General features: G+C 44.8%; 1 protein-coding gene across 7 annotated transcripts in view; it reads left to right on the top strand.

Annotated features, from left to right (window-relative positions):
- Window positions 1–21,109, top strand: part of ALS2CL (ALS2 C-terminal like) — a 68,941-nt gene that overhangs the window by 32,408 nt on the left and 15,424 nt on the right. For 6 of the 7 annotated variants that reach the window (XM_027842135.1, XM_027842132.1, XM_027842133.1 and 3 more), the window contains 12 exons: window positions 649–768; window positions 2,820–2,896; window positions 4,749–4,815; window positions 6,098–6,300; window positions 6,831–6,896; window positions 7,867–7,965; window positions 9,381–9,542; window positions 12,639–12,750; window positions 17,210–17,287; window positions 18,483–18,613; window positions 20,251–20,424; window positions 20,731–20,827. In XM_027842135.1, the coding sequence (XP_027697936.1) occupies window positions 649–768; window positions 2,820–2,896; window positions 4,749–4,815; window positions 6,098–6,300; window positions 6,831–6,896; window positions 7,867–7,965; window positions 9,381–9,542; window positions 12,639–12,750; window positions 17,210–17,287; window positions 18,483–18,613; window positions 20,251–20,424; window positions 20,731–20,827 (1,386 nt within the window). The remainder of the gene's footprint in view (window positions 1–648; window positions 769–2,819; window positions 2,897–4,748; window positions 4,816–6,097; window positions 6,301–6,830; window positions 6,897–7,866; window positions 7,966–9,380; window positions 9,543–12,638; window positions 12,751–17,209; window positions 17,288–18,482; window positions 18,614–20,250; window positions 20,425–20,730; window positions 20,828–21,109) is intronic. The other variant, XM_027842136.1, reaches the window with a different exon arrangement.

Below are 21,109 nucleotides of genomic sequence, written 5' to 3'. Positions count from 1 at the left end.
AGTTCTTCCCTCTGGGACTCAATTTCCTCCTTTATAAATGAAGGGGTCATTCTCTCCAGTTCCCACCTCTTTCTCCTTATGTCATCTTTCAGCTTTGATATTCTAAGTTCTGGGGTTCTAAGAACCATTCCAGCTTTGATATCTATGCCCTATGTTCCAAGATCTCTTTTGGCTCTAGTCATTCCAAGTTCTATCTTCTCAAAACTATCTCAGCTTTGAGATTCTATCTGCTTTGTTCTAAGACTCCCTCCTGGCTCTAACATTTGATGGTTCTAAGCCCACTAGCTTAATGATTGATGTAGCTAACCCTATTGCAACATTTTTGCATCATTATGGTCGGGTTATTTTCTTCATAAAAGTAGGCAACAAAAAAACACACCTCAAAAAGGCTGTCCAAAAAAGCTTAACAGGTTTAGGTATATTGTCCCTCAGGCTTTATTGACCAAGAACTCTCATTGTCTAATGCCAATCTTTCTTGCTGTACTTTCAACCAACCCCAGTGAGTAAGCACTGGATGCCAATGGAAGGGTTAGTTTCTTGGAGGATGGAGATGGGAGGGAGAGGGAGCCAAGGGCTGCTTCTGCATTTCATTGAATTCCGTTCCCATCAAGACCCTGTTCCCATCCCCTTTCCCCCCGCCCTCTCTAGGATGCCCTCTGCACTGCAGATCGGAGACTGCTTCTGGACAGCCAGGACATACCTGTGGTGACCGGCCCAGTCCGAGCTGACCGAGTCCTCCTTTTCAATGATGTTCTTGTTCTGCTGCAGGTGAGAAAGGTGTTCTCGGAAAAGGGACAAAGGGAATAGTCCTAGGGATGAGTATGGGGAATACCCTTCTTGGGAGAGAATACAGGGAGAGATAGAGGAGTAAGTGCCCAGCCCCTAGGCTGTCCCTAAAAAGACACGAGTAGGTACCCCATGCCAGCAGAACTGTGGCCCTATGGCAAGAGCATTGGGTGTCTCTTTAGAATATCTGAATTCTAATTCTGCCTTGGATGGTTTCTAACTGTTGTAGGAGAGGTACTGTCCTGGATTGATAGAGTTTACTCATTGGGAGTTCCCTATACCAATAAAATCATGTCCGGTTTTAGAAAAAAATGACTTAGCAAACTTTAGAGGAATATGTAAATATGAATTATTATAAAATCTCTTTTTCATTGCTTAGTGGCTTCCCAACAATAAAAGAATAAGTTACCTCTGTTAGGGTATTTAGCATAGGAAAAAACCTTAGAGACCATCTTTTCCGATCTCTCATTTTATTTGAATTTTTTTTTTTGTTTTTGTTTTTTTGCTTTCTGGTGAGGCAGTTGGGGTTAAGTGACTTGCCCAGGGTCACACAGCTAGTAAGTGTCATGTGTGTAAGGCCGGATTTGAACTCGGGTCCTCCTGATTCCAAGGCTGGAGCTCCATCTACTGCACCCAATGTCTCATTTTACAAATAAAGAAACTGAAGTCCAGAAAAGCTGGGACTCGTTTAATATCACACGGATTTCCTACCTCCAAGTCGGGTGTTCTGCCCCAGACTTCAGGACAACCTGGATTTGTTCCTTTTTAGAGAAGCAGCATAGTGTCATGGAAAGACTTCCAGAGTTGGAGTCAGGAGACCCAGGGCTCAAATCCTGGTTCTGCTATGTATTGTGTGACACTGGAAAAGTCCCTTTACTTTTCTGACCCTCAGTTTATTGATCTTTAAATGGGGACGATAATCCTAACGCAATGAGAAAATCCTTGCCTCACAGAGTTGTTGGAAGCAAAGTGCTTTTTCAGCTTTAGCAAGCAGAGAAATCGGGGCTGCTGTTTTTAGAAATGGAGAACCCAGCAATAGATAAAGTAATTACAATGGCTCAGGTTGGGAGGCATTGCAAGCATTACTACCATCATCTTAGAGAGGGGGATACTGAGGCTCAGAGTTCTCCACCCCCTGCATCTCCCTCCACTGAAATGCTTCCTCCCGTGTTGCCTTGACGGACCTTCCATTCTCTCCCCGTCACGTGTGGCTGAAAAGGATCTTTTCCACTTGACGTTTTCCTCTGGTTCTTTGCCTTCATCACATGTTCCCAGGCTTATTTGTGGACATACCGTATCTGACTGGATTGCAACAGAAATCGTTGCATCCTCAAGGTTTGGGGCAGAGGGTCGCCCATAAGGTTGTGTGATCAATGTTTGTTCACTTTGTTGAGAGCTGGGACTTGCCCAAGGTCATGCAGCTAATCTGGGCTGGGGCTTGGATCTGGGTAGCTTGGGTTCCCAACCCAATGATCTGTGCTTCCTTAATCTCTCCATTCCAGATGGGAAAACTGAGGGCTGTAGAAATCAAGTCACTTGCCATGGGGTCATGACTTGTCAATGGCAGAGCCTGAACTACAGTCCAAGTTTCCTAACCCAGCAGCTGAGGTCTTTTATCCACATAGGTTAAATGTACTTTGAATATAAGAGAAGAGTCTGTAAACAAACAAATAAAGACCAGCTGTGGGATGACCTCTTCACAAAAATATACCTTTATCTCCTCGTAGTTGGGGCAGCTTGGAGGCAGCGGATAGAGCTCCAGACCTGGAAGTCAGGAAGACCTGAGTTCAAATCTGGCCTCAGACACTTAATAGTTGTGTGACCCCGGGCAAGTCACTTAACCCTGTTTGCCTCAGTTTCCTCAGCTGTAAAATGAGCTGGAGAAGGAAATGGCAAACCACTCCAGTATCTCTGCCAAGAAAACCCCGAATGGGGTCATGAAGAGTCGGACACAACTGAAACAACTGAACACAACAAAAGTTGGGCTCTGGACAGGTGCTCATGGTCAGTGATGCCGCCTTTTGCTCTTTCAGGGTCACAGCTTCCAGACCTTTGACCTGAAGCTGGTCTGGGTGGATGCCAGGCATGACAAGAAGCAGATGCCAAACAGGTGAGTGAGCATAGATTGCAGTTCAATAGTGAGAGCGACCCAGGTTCCCACCTTCCTTTTCCTGCTCCATAGGAAGGAAGTTTTCATTGGGTGTCCCCAGTGCATAGAATGCTCTCTTTCCTCATCTCTGCCTCTGGCTTCCCTGGCTTCCTTCAAGCCTCACCTTCTGCAAGAAGCCTTTCCCAATCCTCTTTAGTCTCAGTGCCTTCTCTCCCTCTGAGGCTACCCCCAATTTAGCCTGGAGGCATCTTGTTTGTACAGAGTTGTTCACATGTGATCTCCCCCCATAGACTGTGAGCTCCTCGAGATCAGGGACTTTTTTTTTCTGCCTTTCTTTGTATCCCACAGTGCCTGGCGCATAGTAGGCATTTAATAAAAATAATAGCTTTTTTATGGTTTACAAAGTGCTGTCCTCACAATGAGCCTCTGCTACTTACTGGTTGGGTGATCTTGGGCAAATCACAGAACCTCTCTGGGCCTCAGTTTCCTTCTCTGTAAAATGAGAGGGCTGGAATAGATGATCTCTAAGGTGACTTCTGACTATAGCTCCTATAAACGTCCAAGGCAGGAAGTCATTGCCTCTGTCCCTTGACTTCAAATCCTGAGCTCTTTCCCCAAAGCAGTGTGATGCTGGTCCATGGTCAAGGTTCCTCAGTTTTCGCTTTTTTCTTTCCTTTCCCTTTCATTAATAGCCTGCTAGGGGCTGCACTGGATAGAGCCTGAGTTCAAATCCCACCTTAGGCACTTGCTAGCTGGGTGACTCTAGGTAAGTCACTGAACCTTTCTGTGTGACTCAGTTTCCACATTGTAAAATGGGGATAATAGTAGCATCTACCTCAAATGAGATAATATTTGTAAAGCACTTAGCACAGTGCCTGGCGCATAGATGTTTTTTGTTCTTAGTTTTTGAAGAGAACCAGTGACATCAAAGGTGATGTCTTGACTTGTGTGTGAATTGGATTCAAGTCAGGCAGAAATGCACAAAGTTGTCAGCCTCACTCTTTCTACCTGAGTTATTCAAGGCCAGTGGCAGGACAAAAGCCACGACAACTAGCGATGGCCCGGGAAGCGGTGACCTTGGTGTCTTAGTAGTCTGACCAAGCTCTAAGTGCTCACCAGCACCTGCGTCAGCCACCTTCACCACCATTAGAACAAATTGTCCTCATCTGCCCATCCCTCCAACGAAAGTCTTCATATACTTGGGGTAGACACCCACCTAAGTCACCAACAGGTTTGAGGCTTGTCGGTTTTTACCCTCAACCTGGTTTAGCCTGTCTGCCAAGACGGTTTGCTGGGATGTGGCCACTGTGCGTGCTCCAGCTTGTTGGAGCCGCGGGCGCCAGGTGGACACCAAAGGTGGATGAGCAGCCCTGGAAAGAGCTCAGCAAGCCCTCACCCCAGAGGTACCAGTCCTCCTGAACACCCTGTGCACCCTTGCTTATTCCCTTCCCCCTACCCAACCCACCTCCAGGATCATTGTGAGGATAAAAATGAGATAATATTTGGAAAACACTTTGCAAACATTAAAAGCCCTGTGTCGATGCTAGTGCCTTCAGAAATGATACTTTGCTAATCTGATATATTAATAATAATTTGTAACAGCTAATTTCTATAGCAGTTAAAGGTTTATAAAACACTTTCCTGATAATGATCCTAGAAGTAGGTAGTATAGGTACTATTACCCCTATTTTGGAGAGGAAGAAACTGAGGTTTAGACAGAGGAAGCACACACAGGGAGTCACTTGCAGAATTGTTACTTGATCCTAGGTCTTATGCTTTGAGTCCAGTGTTCATTCTACTACACCACGGGATTACTATTGTGGGCTGCTTATTGTAACTCCTGTGCTTCCAGATATGGGTTCCATGTCATCACGCCTGAAGAGGAGTTTTCTCTCTCTGCAAAGGATGCCCAAGACAAGGTGAGTAAGGAGGGAGGCTGAGCCCAGGAAAGCAGAGGCCTCGTGTCAGGGAACCATAAGCATCCTTAATACCTGGCTATAAAGCCCAGGGTTCTCTTCCCTCCGCAGGGAGTTGTCTTGAATATGCAGAGATCTCCTTTGGAAGTGTGCTTGGAGCTGTGTCCCTAGCAAGGGGAGCGGTTCACACAACCCCATCGTTTGTTCACATAGTTTTCTCTGAATGAAATGAATGGATAAATGAAAAAAAAAGCATTTATTAAGCATTGTTTATGTGCCAAGAGCTATGCCAGATGTTGGTAATACCAAGATAAGCAAGTAAGCTGGTCCCTGCCTTCAGGAAGTTTATAGCCTAATAGGGAAAGATGATTCATTTAGAGAAAGTGTGAGGAATATTTTAGTCAACAAAGATCCTAAAGAGAAAATACCGATTGGAGTGAGAAGGTAATTGATTAACTCTATGAGCCAAAGTATGAGATTGTGAAATGACTGCTCTGTGGCCTGGGTTAAGCCTCAGTCAGGAGAACACATATTTTTCCTCCCCTTTTTCTTCCCACCCCGATCTGGTTCTCACATGTTCTTTCTCTAACCACTGGGCTAACTGGACAGTCTCAATAATACAAATTACCAATAGCAGCTAAGGGTGATTAAAATTTGGAGTAGGGAAAGGATGACCAAAAGAAGGATTCTTCTGAGTAGCTGTGGGAGTTCTACAATAGTAGTAGTAGTAGTAGGAGTAGTAGTAGTGGCTGTGGGAGTTTTACCTTGGTGCTAGTGGTGGTGGTAGTGGTAGTAGTAGTAGTAGTAGTAGTAGTAGTAGTAGAGGTGGTGGTGGTGGTGGTGGTAGTAGTAGTAGTAATCAATATTTATGTAGAACTTCAAGGTTTGCAAAGCCCTGTAGAGTGATGATCTGTAGAGTGTTGGTCCCCAACAGTCCTGGGAAGTAGGAGTTGTTACTATCCCCATTTTATAGATGAGGAAACTGAGGCAGATAGAGGTTAAATGGCTTGACTAAGCTGGTTAGTGTCTGAGGCAGGGTTTAAAATCTTGGTATTCTAAATTCATAGTTTGGGGTGCTCTATACACTCCACCATCTAGCAGCCCTAAGGACACAGACATGGTCTTGGAGACTTTGAACTGTTATTTGCCCAATCTGGGAAGGTTTCCTCATGGAACAACCTTCTAGGAGCAGTATGAATGAAAGGAGTGTGATGACTTTACCTCTCCGCTCCTTTCCTACCCTCTTCAAACCTTTGAAATACCATCCTACCTTTTTTTTCTGCAGACTTGCTGGCTGTCCACGGTGAGCCAGGCCACCTGCCAGGCACTGAGTGGGAAAAGGGACATCCCTGTGCTGGAACAGGACCAGAACCAGGAGGGGGCCCAACCCCCTGCCTCCCGCTACTGCCTCTACACTTTTCGTACTGAGGACCGGCTGCGTCTTGCCACCTATGATGGCAATTGGTTCTGGGGGAAGCCTCATGGAAAGTGAGTGAGTGGCTCTTGGGGGTGGGGAGGAGGGAGGAGTGTCACAGAGTCTGAGAGCTAGCTGGATCTCCACACTCAACTCCTCCAACTTAAAAGGAATCTTCACTGTAACATACTCAACACGTTCTTTTTCCATTCTCTGCTTGTAGACCTCCGAGGAGGAGGGACCTCTCCTCCCTGATAGATAGCCCCTTCCACTTTTAGACAACTCCAATTATCAGACCAGGGAGTCTTCTGACCCCAAATCCAATATTCTTTTGCACCATGAACTTTATAAATCGAGAGGCTCTCAGTAAATGCCAGCTGTCATTTTTATCATTATTAGAAAACTCTAAAATCACAGGTCTCTTTTGTCCATGCTTCTCATTGCTTCCACACTCCTTGTAGGTGACATGAGGGACAGGCTATCGCTATCTGGAAGGGTTGAGGACAAATGAAGACTCAAAGGCACGACTCTGCCTTCTCTCCTGTCCCTGGCACTGAGCAGCTGCCCTCTGACAGCTTTTAATTTTCACCCGTCTGCGTTACAGGGGTACCTTGAAGTGGCCAGATGGAAGAAATCATGTTGGTGACTTCCACCAGGGCTTGGAGCATGGGTAAGACCCCATGGTATGAGAGCGGTCATGACAGCCAGGGCAGGGAAGCCTAAGTGACTGCCCCTGGGGCAACTCAGGAAAGGGGAGGCATAGATTAGCTTCTGAATCCTGGGGCCACATGGGGCAGGGGTCCAGGGGAAGTACGACTAACTCTTCTGCGGGTGGAAGAACCAGTTTGGTTTTTCTGAGGGAGAGGATAAAGAGACCACAGGAGGAGGGAATGGTATCTTTTTAGAAGAGGAGTGGGAAGTAAAGATGAATTTGTTTTCCTAGGCTTTCATGCTGGTCTGACCCTCTTGACTTTGGCCGAATCTCTTATCTATAAAATGGGGATAATAATAATTACTTACCTTATAAGACTGTTGGCTGGAAAGTGACTTTGTAAACATCAAAGTGTGATCAAGTGGGGAAGCCAGGTGGAGCAGTAGATAGAGTACCAGGCCTAGAATCAGGAAGACTCGTCTTCCTGAGTTCAAATCTATCCTCAGATACTTGCTAGCTCTGTGTTTGCCTCAGTTTCTTCATCTGTAAAATGAGCTGGTGAAGGAAATGACAAACCACTCTAGTATCTTTGTCAAGAAAACCCCAAATGGGGTTATGTTGGACACAAATGAAATGACTTAACAACAAAGATAATTACAATAATAGCTTTCATTTACAAAGTATTTCAAGGTTTGTGAAACTGTTTGTATACATCTTCTCATTAGAAATATAAGCTGTTAATAACCCAGTTTTTCTGGATTTATAAATAAGTCATCATCATCATCTTCATCATTATCATCATCAATACTTATAAATCCAAGCATTCTTTCCATAGAAGGAGGGTTTTTAGAAGCTGAATGGGGAAAGGGAGAGGGCTAGGAAGCAGGAAGTAGGCAGGATCAGAGGTCCAACCCAGCATGTAGTCCTGGAGGTGCAGAAGTCTGAAACCACCACGAACTTTATGCCCCATCTTTGATTGATTCTATAGGTTTGGGATCCGCCTGGTCCCTCGTGGGGCTGAAGACAAGTATGACTGTTACAAATGCCACTGGCGGGAGGGCCAGATGCAGGGCTATGGCATCTGTGAGTAAGTGATGATTCTGGGCCTTGGGGGGAGGTGGGAGGCAAGGCCAGATGGGGAGGGGGTGGGAAGGAGAGTAACTGGGTCACCCTCCTGATCTCTATGCTTAGAATAATGAAACAAATGCCCAAGGTGGATTCAGGAGACCTGGGTGTGAGACCCTGGCTCTGCCTTAGATTTACTGGGTGACCTTCTTCCAATCATTTTCCCTCTATGAACCCCAATTTCTATAAAATGAAAGGGCCTAACTAGATCAAGCATTCTTAATTTTTTGTGTTATAGGCATATAACTCCTTTCTCAGAATTAAAAAATGCATAGAACAAAATATATTATAAGAAAATATATTAATACAAATATATAATTTTTTCCCATTCAAATTCATGGATCCCTTGGGGAATGGAGGAGTTGTGTACCTCGGATTAAGCACCTGAATTAAATGGTTTCCAAGATCCCTTCCTGTGGTTCTGTGGTTCCCATTCTGTGGTTCTATGAATCCTATTTCTAGGTGCTTCTCTCTCTAGGCAGCAGTGACTTTTTTTTTTTTAGCAAGATTTCCCAGCCTCATTAGTCCCCCAAAGGGAAAGAACAGGAACCCTGGGGGAGGATGACAGCATCTTAGTTGGAAGGGACCTCAGAGACAAGTTTGTCCAACTTGATCCTGGACAGGAATTCCTTCCACCTCACTCCCAAGAAGCAGTTTAGTGATAGGGAGCTTGCTACTTTTCAAGATGGCCCATTCAACTTGTAGACGCCATGAGTCACTGGGAAGTTCTTCCTTATATGGTGCTGAAATGTGTTTCTTTCATTTCCCCTGGTGTATCTAAATTCTTTCCTCTGGAGCTAAAGAGAAGCCGTGTAATCTTTGCAACACATGATAGATCTTCACTTATTTGAAGAGAACAGTTATAGACCCTCTAAATGTTCTTCCTGATTTCTTCTACAAATCCTACCTTTGCCTGATGCACCCTGGGTTCTGAATGACCATTGTTTCTTATTGTTGGCCCTTGGGCAGTAGCCATGACACCAATACTATAATGGGCAGCGGGAAGCAGTGGGGAGACCCCTGACCAAGTGGGGTTGGCAGATTCTGGTAGCAAGTGGCCCAGATGTCTCTCACTAAGTTTCCTGCCCAATTCACAGTTAGCAAGGGGAGTTAAGACATCTCTCAGTCATGGCTACTGACGAGGAGGGCTAACAGCGTGAACACTCACTCCGTAACTGGGGTCAGGCCTCAGTCTGTAACTAAGCACTGGTATTTTTCTCAGCAGAAATGGCGCATATGGCCTTGGTCTCATGGGTACCAGATTCTGAGGTGTCTCAGTCACAGTACTGTAGGGATATGGAGCTCTTGTTAAGGATGTGCCAGCCAGTGTGTCCTTCCGGGTGTTTGCTGACCTACAAACCTCCCCTTCTCCTTCAGGTATGCCAATGAGTCAGTGTATAAAGGCTACTTCCGAGACAACATGCGGCAGGGATTTGGGGTCCTGGAGAGCTCCCCTCAGGCTCCGCAGCCTTTCAAGTTCATGGGGCACTGGGACAGGGACAAGAAGAATGGATATGGGGTCTTGGAGGACAAAGACAGGTAAGGGCCTTAGGTGAGGATGGAGCTCCCTCATGGTCACAGGGGCCCAGTCTCCCCTGGATTATTAGCAGCCAATTCATCTATCTGTCACTGCCTTATGGACAAAATCTGAGACTTGGCAAGAAACAGTCCTTGTCTTTAGAGATCTCTTGTTTAAGGAAGAAATATACCATAGGGAGCCTAAGGGAAAATCATGACCCCGTTCTTGTGAACCTGCTGCCTGAGTAAAAACTCCTAATCTAGGATGGGGAACCTGTGGGTTTAACGCCACATGTGGCCTTCTAGGATTCAGTCAAAAGGCCACACTCAAGGACCTAGAAGGCCACAGGTTCCCCACCCCTGTCGTAGTCTGATGGGGAAATTAGGACACTCACAGAGAAAACTGACTTAAGGAGACACCTGAAACTTATAATTGGCTCTATGGCTTTTTACAGTGATTGGAACCAGGTAAGGCATATTGGGGAAGGTGATGAGGGGTGGAAGACTGGCCTTTCAGTCCCATCTGTCAGACACATTATTGAACAAATGCACAAATATCTGCTTGGAAGGAGATTCCTTCTTCCCGCTAAAGCAGACACGCAGGGCCTAGCCGACGTTTGAAAGTCACCATGAAAGCCAAGATGAGAATCCATAGTAATAGGAAAACAAAAGCACATGGTTCTACTTGAGGGGATGTGGAATTATAAATTGAAATGTATGTTCATGTGGGCACGGACTCTCAGAGAAGAGTCTCACTGCCTTTCTTCCTAATGCAGGAGTTCTTAATTTGGTGCTCGTTAATGTGTTTTAAGAAATATTTTCACATCTTCATTTCAATATAATCGGTTTTCTTTGTAACGCTGTATTTTATTCATTTAAAAACCTGATCCTGAGAAGAAGTCCCTAGGATTCACCAGACACTGCCAGAGGCATCCTCCTGCATGGCACAAAAGGGGTTAAGAGAGAGCCCCTGCTCTGGCTGGCTCACAAAGGATGCTTCTCTTGGTTTTCTTTACAAAAAAGGCATTCCATCTTCCTTTGGTCAGCAATAAACAAGGCGCTCTTAGTTTGCATCAAGATCTAGCTTCCTGTTCTGTCTCAGGGAAAATTCAGTACACTCTCTATTTTGATTAAGTCTTCTACTCAAGGAAAAGTGAATTAGATTTTCTGTCTCAACCAAGTATTTCAGATCAGGACACTGTTCTGAGGCTGATTCGAACGAGAGGCAGCACATGCATGGCGGAGGAGTAGATAGGATACTGGATTTGGAGTCAGAAGACCTGGGTTCAAATCCTGCCTCAGACGCTTGTTTGTACTCCATCACTTCACCTATAAAATGAATAGGTTTGGGATCAATGGCCTTAGGTCTTTTTCAGTTCTGAATCTATGATCCTGAGTGCTCAGTGCTTTCTGCTTCCACACTGGGAAAGTGAAAATCAGGGCTCGAAGGTTCTGCTTCTTCCCCTCACAGCTAATCTTGGGTCAGACAGCAGAGTGTGGCAGGATTAGCCCTGGACTGGAACTGGAGAAGCAGGGGTTGTAGTCCTTGGCTCTGCTATTGGGTGAATCCCTTCCCTTGTCTGGTCCTCAGTCTCCTCCTCTGTAAGCGAGTAAGTTAGAGGACCTGGGTTCAAATCCCAGCTCTGCTCTTGTGTGACCTTTGGCAAATTTCTTAACCTCTCTGGGCCTCGGTTCCTTGCCTATAAAAGGAGGGGACTGTCTCTAAACCTATGGTGCCATGCCTAGAGAACCATTCAACTTTAATATTGTGAAACTTTTCCAAATCATGTCATTCCTCCACTAGCAAAGTAGAGAAGAGTGCCCCTGAAATGTCCGTTTCTGAAAGATTTGGTCCAAAGGGTGAGGGAAGGCTTTGAGATCTTCTGAAGATCAATGCGATTGAAACAGAAGGCAAAATTAGTTTAAGATGTTGGTGAATTGGTTTACTTATTGGCAGCCCAATCTAGAGGCTTCCCCGTGCTGCTTAACAGGCTTAGGGACTCCCTTCTTTACACCCTTCATGCCTTCTCAAAAAGATTCATGTGCTCCATTCTTTTATTGGGGTCTCTAGTCCAGCTCTTCACTGGGGCAGCTGTTGATAGGACAACCAGGTGGTGCAGCAGACAAGGCACTGGGCCTGTAGTCAGGAAGACCTGCGTTCAAATATGACCTCAGATACTTACTAGTTGGATGATGCTGGGCAAGCCACCTCGCCTCTGTTTGCCTCAGTTTCCTCACCTGTAAAATGAGGTTAATAATAGCCCTACCTCATGAGGGTTGTTGTTAGGATCAAATGAGATGATAATTGTAAAGTGCTTAGCACACTGCCTTGCACGTGGTAAGTACAATAGAAATATTAGCAATTATTATTATTTATTGAGAATAATATTTCTATAGTATTTTTTGACTTATAAAACCTTTCCTCACAACAACTCAATGATCATTATTGATCTCTATTTTACACATGAGGAAACTGATGACAAAGCTAGTAAGTTTTGTAGAATAGGTTCAAATCCCAGGCCCCTGACCCCAAATCTAAGACCCTAATAATACCCTGTTCTCTCCGCTAATGCACCTTGTTTCTAGGAAGCTGTCTGGCTCTCAGTCTTGTCTGTGCTAGAATAATAAATACCCCTATTTCTGTAGTGTTTTAAGGCTTACGAAGCAGTTTCCTGACACTAACTTTGTAGGATTGGTAGTGCATACTCCCATTTTACAGATAAATTAACTGAGGCCCAGACAGATGAAGGCATTTATTCCAAGTCACACTGACAATATGTATCAGAGCTAGGATCCAAATCCAAGTCTCCCGGATCCAAATTCCCTGTGCTTTCTTCTACAACTCATTTCCTTTAAAATGTAGGAATTAAAGAAGGGAAAAATAAAGGTACTAGAGAAATTTGTAGCTGTCTCCTTAAATTTTCCATCTCTGTCTCTCGGATCCTGCATGGTTTGTCTGCTGTGTGATATTCACCTTGCCACCAGCACCCACTCCTTCTACTCCAGAACTGGCTGTATTATCGAGGGGGTGGAGGGGGAAACGGGCAATGGTTTATGATCCAACCCCTCTTGCCTCCAGCCCTCCCCACACAGGGTTGTCTCTGTCTTATCCTCCAGGGGGGAGCGTTACATTGGAATGTGGCAGGCTGACCACCGGCATGGGCAGGGCATTGTGGTCACCCAGTCTGGCATCTGTTACCAGAGGACTTTCCATGCAGATAAGATGGTGGTAAGTCATTCCACTCACTTTTTAAGTAAAAAAAACCAAACCATAAAATTTATAAATAGAATCAAATAAAAGGAAACAAAAATAGATATTTAATCCAAGCACTAATTTATTTCTTTATTCCACGATTGACAACATTGGCTTGGCTTATAAAGTGCTAAGAAGTTAGAAACAAGAACATTACATTTAGAGTGCTGATATAATTATCCAAATATGTTGTGGGGTTTTTTAAGGGGAAAAAAAAAAGACTTGGTATCAAATCCTAAATAAGGGTTGTTGTTGTTTTCAGCTCACGTGAGCCCACTGTCCATTATCTCAAACTGGTCTTATCCATGGAGAATGATTCATTCATTCATCTGTTCTTTTGTTCATTCATTCATTCATTTATCCATTTATTCAACAAATACTTATCAGTGCTTTTTGTGGGCAGAGCACTTTGTTCAGAGGTAGGGAACATATAGAAAGTTGAAATAATACACAGTTCCTGTTCTCATGGAGTTCACAGAAGACTAAAAGACTAACAGATAATACACAATGTATAATAATACAGTATCGTTGTGAGATGCAAATGGTAAATTGTTTTGTATACCTGAAAGTGTGGGATTTTAACTATTTTTACATGTGCATCAGAAAGGTGCAAAGTGTTATATGAGTCATTAACAGTGATTACGAGAATGCCAGGGGATTGGCTAAGAAGGGAGGAATTCTTAGAGAGGCAAGATAGGAGGACCTGGAGCCATGATAGCTGTCAAATTCTTTAATTTCTCCGGGTCTCACTTTCTTCATCTGTAAAATGGGATAATTATGCCTTCACTACCTGCCTCACAGGGTAATTGTGAGGAAAGTGCTTTGGAAATTTCAGTGTGAGGTAAAAAAAAGAAAAGTAAAGTATGAATTGGGCTATAGCCCAATATATACCCAAAGGGTAGGTTGGAATTCAATGGGTGAAAAAGGTGAGGGAGGGTGAGCCAGGCATAGTGGAACAAAGGCAAGGATGTGGGTGAATACTAAGTCATACTAAGACAAGTCAATAAGCATTGATTAATCACTTACTATGTGCCAGGCATTGTGCCAAGAGCTAAAGATACAAAGAAAAGCAAAAAAAAGTTCTTATCCTCAAGGAGCTTACAGTCTATGGGGAGAGACGATATAAAATCAGCTATGTAGAAACTAGCGATATACAGGAAAAATTGGAGATAATCTCAGAGGGAAGGCCTTAGCATTAAGGGGGAGCAAAAGGTGTCTTGCAGAAGAGATGGGGTTTTAGCTGAGACTTGAGGGAAGTCAAGTGGGAGAGAATTCCAGGCATGGAGGACGTGCATGGAGCTGGGAGATAAGCATTGTGGGTGAGGAACAGAAAGAAGGCCAGTGCCCCTGGATTGTACTTCCATTTAGTCGGAACACAGAACATGTAGAGGTTGACTAGAATACTATGGTGGTACCAGGTCATTTTTAAAGAAATAGTGCCCAGGACAGTGGGGTGCTCATAGCCCAACCTCAGATCCTGGCCTACCTGAGGTTGTCTTTATTTTCTAAGAGACCAATATCCCACATCTACTGCTCCCTGCTTTCTTGGTGCCACTTGCCTGGGCCTGGCCTGCAGATACCACTCTCTGACTTTCCTACCTTTCTTGGCTTGGGGGAGGCCAAATTCCCTCTTCCCTTTAGCTCCCTGGGGCCAAAGGTTGGGTTTTCAAAGAGGACCTTGCTAGTGACTAAAAAGAAGAAAGAAAAATAAAACCTCTTCCAGGGTCTAGGCCTGTCATCAAGCATGAAATCCTTTGCTAGTAATAGCTTAATATTAATGGCTAACTTTTATAAACCACGGTGGGGTTTACAAAGCCACGTTACCTACTTCATCTCATTCGATCCCCGCGATAGCCCTCTGAGGAATGTAAGTGCAGTATTATTACTGTTCCCATTTTACAGATGAGGAAACAGAGGCTTCATGCAGCTAATAAATGGCAGAGCTGGGACTTAATAGTAATAACTGACCTTTATATATGCTTCAAAAAGTTGTGTGTGTGTATACATATACTTTTTGAAGCATATATTATACACACACATATTTTTATATATGTCTATATATCTTTGTATATGCTTCAAAAAGTAATGTATGTATATTTTTTATTTACATAGGTTCAAATGAGATTATATATGTGTGTGGATACACACATACAAACACACACACACAATTTGAACCTCACAACACTCCTGTGAGGCTGTGAGCTAGGTCCCATAGGTATTATCCCTATTTTACAGTTAAGAAAACTGAGGCTGAATTTAAGAGATGTACCCACGGTCATGAAACTCAGAGGGGTTATACTAAGGTTTTAAACTCAGGTCTTTCTGACTTTAAGTCCAGCACTCTAGACATTGAACCACCCAGGCTTAACGACTGTAAAGACAGAGGTTCTCTCTAATATATACTAGCTGCCTCCTGAGGGACTCTGGTTTGGCCATAGAATCTCCTGGTACAGCTTTCAGGGCCAACTGGCTCCTAGGCTTGGCCTTTCCACCAGGGGTAGTGTGGTAGAAAGAACATTACAATGGCGGTCAAGGAAAGCTGAGCATCATTTAATCTCTTTGATCTCGATGTCCTCTTGATAAAAGCCCTGGTGCTTTGGGGCCTGGGTAGCTCTATTTGGGAACCCTAAGGAACATTAAGCACTTGTGTGTGGAGGCCTGAGATACAAAGTTAGATAAGTAGAGTACAGAGGTTGTTAAATCTTTTTGGTCTCAGGTCCCCTTTATACTCTTAAAATTATTGACCCATTCCTTCCCCACAAAAACTCTTGTATATCTGGGGTATATCTATCAGTATTTACCATATTAGAAATTTAAAATGATAAATTTTTAAAATGTGTATTCATTTAAAAGTAACAATAATAAACCTACTGCATGTTAACATACATAACATTTTAATGAAAAATAACTGTATTTTCCAAAACAAAAAAATTTAGTGAGAAAGGGGTGGGGTTGTTTCACATATTTTTTGCAGATCTCTTTATTGGCTGACTTATTAGAAAACAGTTGGATTCTCATATTTACTTTTGCATACAATCGGTTGTGATGTGTTGTTTTGGTTGAAGGATGTGAAGAAAATCTGGCCTCACACAGATGCATAGTTGGAAAGGAGAGGAGTATTTGAATAGGGCAGAGTGCTGGTCCTGGAGGAAGATCCATCTAGTGAGTTCAAATCCGGTCTCAGACACGTACTAGCTGTGTGACCCTGGGCAAGTCATTTAACCTTCTTTGCCTCAGTTTCCTCATCTGTAAAATGAGCTGGAGAAATAAATGGCAAACTACTCCAGTATGTCTGCCAAGAAAACCCCAAATGGGGTCATGGAGAATCAGACACAACTTAAAAACCACTCAACAACAACAACATTGGAATAGGAAAATAATGCCTTGGTATCATCACAAAAATAATTTCAACCTTTTGGACTCCCTGAAAGGGGGTCTTGGAGACTGTGAAAGGGTCTCAGGGATTCTGGGGGTCTACAGACCCCACTTTGAGAAACTCTGGTCTAAGGGAAAGGGCACTATTGTTGAATCCCAGCTTGACACTTACTATGTGATCCTACGCAAATCATTTAACTCTTATGAACCCCAGTTTCATTATTTGTAAGACAGGGATAACAAACTTGTACTAAATACTTTACAGGGATGTAAGGGTGGAAAACAACTTGTAAATGTTCTCTAGCTTGGTGTGGTTGGAAGAACATGGGATTTGGAGTTAGACTCTTGATCTGTCCTTTTGAGCTGTATGACTCTGGACGAATTGCCCCTGGCCCCTGCACTGGTGGTCTCTTTCCTCATCTGTAAAGAAGGACGTTGGACCAGATGAGCTCTAGGTTCCTTCCAGCTCCAGGATTCTGAAGGCCATGGGGATGATTCCTGGTTAATTTGCTCTTTAGCTCTCTCCGGAAATGGAGCATGTGTGACTTCTTATGCTTTGGGGCGCTCAAACCCGGAGTTGCCCTGCTGTCCAGTTGCTCTCCTTGCATTGGAGATAGCATCTGTACCATCCAAATGACTTCCCTCTCTTGGCAGATGACAAGGTACTGAGTTGTATATATAAGCTGGGTGACCTTGGGCAAGATTTGTTCCTTTATAAAAGGGGCACGGAAATATCTGCACTATATACTGAAAACAGCCCTGGACTCGTTGTCAGGAGACCTGGGTTTGAGTCCTATCTTTCCCCCTTGCTAGTTGTGTGACCTTGGGCAAGGCAGTCTTTGTGCCTCGGTTTCCTCCTCTGTCAAATGATATTTGCACTCTGTACCTCACAGGATTGTTGTCAAGGATCAAGTCAATAACACAGCAGCAACAATATTATGGTGACTGTATCTTGGCCGGCTGAGGTGCCGACTGCTGCTTCTTTGGCTCTCTCTCTAGTCAGCCCCTGACACTCTTCTTAAGCCCTCACTGGGCTCGCCTCCTATTATATCTCCTCCAGGGCCCTGGGATACTCCTGTTGGAAGATGACTCACTCTATGAGGGCAGCTTCACGAGAGACCTGGCCTACACAGGGAAAGTAAGCAGCCTCCAATGAGTCATTCAGTGGGATAGGTTATAGTGGAAGAGACTCAGTAGAATAGATTATAGCGTTGGGCTTGGGGGGCGAGCTCATTGAAATTCTCCCTTATTCCAGAATTACTATGAAAGCCAGGTTTGGGGTTGAGTTAAGCCATATTCCTGTAGGGGAAGAGGCAAGATGGTGGCATGGACTAGAGGATGTCAAGTCCAGGGTTGGCTGGGTGAAGGGTCTTTTTTGACTTTTGGGTGACTTTGAAGCTGGGGGATGGATTCATTGACTTTCCAGGAATTAATAATCAAGAGTCCTCTCCATCCAATCATTGTGATTCAATTTCTAGGCTTGAAGACTTGACCATCTCCTCCTCCCTTCCCCCTAGCCCACAAAGCAAGTCTAAAGCTTCTTAGGTTTAAATAGAATCTTTCTCCCAACCTGGTTGTAACCAGTCCCTCCTTACCTTCCCCAAACACACACTCAATGGGGTAAGAATCAGTAAGAATTTTATAATTTCCTTAGTGGGGACTCTTTGCTGACAGAGGTTCTAAGCACTAATAGCAAGAAAATTTCATGAGTTTCTATAGCCTGAAACATTCATCCCTAGGTAGCCAACCATCTAAGATGAGTCTCTCTGGACCTAGTTGAGTCCTCAGATGACACCCATTCCTGGGCTCATATTTGAAGCTGCACCAAGTTGGGAGGAATTGCCAGATGTTTCTCTCCACTGGCATAGCCCTCAAGAGCTCAAGGTCACCTCTGGGTTATAATGAGCTATTGGAAGAGGACTTCAGAGGAGGAATTTAGTGTTAATAGACATCAACTCCTCCTTCTAGATCATCTATTTGCCTTCTGGCAGGAGCCTTTTATAGACAATGTCAATCAATTAATCAACAACAAGCAAGCACTTATTAATCCCCTCCTGTGTTCTGGGCACTGTGCCAGGCTTTGGGGATACAAATACAAGAGAGATAGTCCTTGTTCTCATTTTACTGTGCAGAGACTGTGGGGTAGAGGTTGACTAAGGGTAGCCTGTGCTAGGTAAATTGCAAGATAAAATTGATGATTTCCATCAAATTAACTTGATAGCAACCAAATGCCAGAAAGTTAGCTCCAAATGGAAGAGTGTCTTCTGTAAAGAGGAGGTAAGGCCTACTTACTCACAAGCAAGACATCCTACTTTGTTTTCTCTTTATTTCAGGGCAAAATCACTTTCCCCAATGGTTACTTTCTAAAGGCTTCCTTCAGTACTGGGGTCGGTAAGGGCTTCCATACCCAGGGTGTCCTGGAGACAACTGCTCACCCTTTGGATCCCATGCATACCTGTAAACGGTGAGAACCCAGCTCTTCTTCCTCCATAACCCTACCCCATACCCGAATCTTTGCATCTCATTTGAATATAGACAGGGGACTGCCCTTTTGTCTTTTGAATCAAGGGAAGTAGGCCTGACCTAAAGGTTCCAATGAGTTCCACTAGGTAGATGAAAGAATATAGAGAAGCAAGTAGGTGGCCCCATAGTTTACAGAGCATCAGGCCTGGAGTCAGGAAGACTCATGTTCCTGAGTTCAGATCTGGCCTCAGGTGCTTACTAGCTGTGAGATCCCGGGCAAGTCATTTAACCCTGTTTACCTTAGTTTCCTCATCTGTAAAATGAGCTGGAGAAGGAAAAGGAAAACTACTCCTGTATCTTTGCCACGAAAACCCCAAATGGAGTCATGAAGAGTCAGACCCAGCTGAGACAACTGAACAACAACAGAACAATACATCCAAGGAACATGGAAGTGTTAGATCCGGAAGGGCCTTCCAGAACATAGAATATCCTATGAGCTAGAAGGGACTAGACCATTATAGCAATAAGGCCATGACCACAGAATCTCAGAACTTAAAGGAGCCTTAGGAAAAAAAAAGTCAGAGCTTAGGATATAAAACATAAAATGTTACGGTGAGAACTGATCTTAGAACATACATTGTAAATGCTGCAAGGAACCTTAGGATCCACACCTTTGTTGTCAAACCCTAGGAAGCAAATCCAGTGTGGGTCATTCACTGTGTACTTTGGGGCCCCTCAGTTGGTTTACTTCTCCTTACTTAGATTTCCCTACTTCAAAATTCCTTCCCTAGTTTGGTTCAGGTCCTTAATGGTAGAAGTGAGCAAAGAAGGGCCTGGGCGCAGTAGACGAGACCAGGGGAGCCCATTTGTTTCTAGCTCCATGCTTCCTTCCTCTCCTTTCCCCTGTCTTCTCACACAACATGATCATATTGACTGCTGAATCCTTGGCCTTGCCCTAAAATGAGCTGCTGGTTCATTGCTCTTACCAGTTAACTGGGGCTGTTGGGAGTAGGAGGGCTGGGACAACCCTGGCCTGCACATTTAGGAAGGGTAGCTCACGCTCCCAAGTGCTGGGCTCCAATTTAGGGGGTTCTATAGATGGGGGAGGGGAAGCTGCGGCCAGAGGAGTCAGCTCTATCCCAGACGCACAAGTCATAGATCAAAGGGACCCAGGATGAGCGGGGCAAGCGATCCCCAGGGACATAGTGTGACTCTCTGCCTCTTCTTTTTGCCCTCTCTCGTCTTTCTCTCCTTGCCTTCTTTTTTGTATCTCCACCAGTCTTTATTCTTTTTACCTTTACCGTCTTCCATTTCTACCTATTCCTTTCTCTCTTTTCAGTCACTCCATGGCTACCCAAATCCTCAGGGATACTTTGTAATCCAATTGCCCAGGACATTATTATTTTTCTGGTTTCCTCTGTTTGTTCATCTCTGCTGGTCCTCCTCTCCCTTGCCATTCCTCTTCCACGGCCCTCCCAGAGCCATGACCCCTCCTGGCACATGCCGTGGCTGGCTTCCACTCCTCGAGGAGTGGGGGATGGGGGAGGGAGGAGAGCTAACAAGGCTGGAGACGGGCAGCCCTGGCAGGTGTGAGGCTGGGTCAGGTGAGCCAGATTCTCTCTCTCTCTCTGTCTCCAGCCAGCTGGGGCTAGAGGCCTTTCCTGTGGAGAGCCGATGGCAAGGCATCTACCAGCAGTTCCGGGAATTCGTTCACTGTAACTGTCCAGAGGATGCCCAGGAGGCTTTCTTGGGCTTTCACGTCCAGACAGCCAAGGAGCTCCGGAAATCCCAGGAGTATCTCTTCTGTGACAGGTAAGGGTGAGCGAGGCCACCCCAGAGGTGAGGACAGAGGACTTCCCCTTCCTAATATCAATCATGGACAGATAGATGGATGGATGGATGAATGGATGGGCGGGAAGGCTGCATCTCTCACCCAGTCACCCTAATTCCACTCTATTTACCGAGGCCTTCTGTGGGCCCAGTCTTGTGCTGAGCTCTGAGAAGGAGTAGGAAAAGGAAACGTCCCGAGTCCAAGGGGGGAGACGAGGCCAGGAAGTGGGGCCCCTCTCCTTAGGATGATGAATTCCATGAGATGTTTTGGTGTCTTCTGGGACCCAGAAGTAACCCGGATGAAGTTTCAGCAAAGATCAAGGACATACTTGCAGAACTGCCAACACACCAGGATCCAGAGTCACTCCAACTCTACCTACAGAAAGTAATGGGGGCTGGCAGGGGAGGGAGGGGGATTGTGTCTCTGGCAGGTTTCTTCCCCAGCTCCCGGGCAGCTGCCCATGGGGAATGTGAACAATAACCACACATGGGCTTTGGTTTATGCCTTTGAAAGCAGCCTGGTATTATGGAAAGAGCCCTGGACTTTGAGCCAAGGGTACAGTGGGTTCACATTTGTTTTTGGCTTTTTATTAGCGCTGTGACCATAGGCAGGCCATACAACATTTCTGAGCCTCAGTTTCCTCATCTGTAAAATATCTAATCCCTG

Source organism: Vombatus ursinus, unplaced genomic scaffold, assembly GCF_900497805.2.
Source record: "Vombatus ursinus unplaced genomic scaffold, bare-nosed wombat genome assembly UNPS02014867.1, whole genome shotgun sequence".
Lineage (NCBI taxonomy): Eukaryota > Metazoa > Chordata > Mammalia > Diprotodontia > Vombatidae > Vombatus > Vombatus ursinus.
Note: the sequence above shows the minus strand (reverse complement) of the source record. Positions and strands in the feature narration are given on the sequence as shown.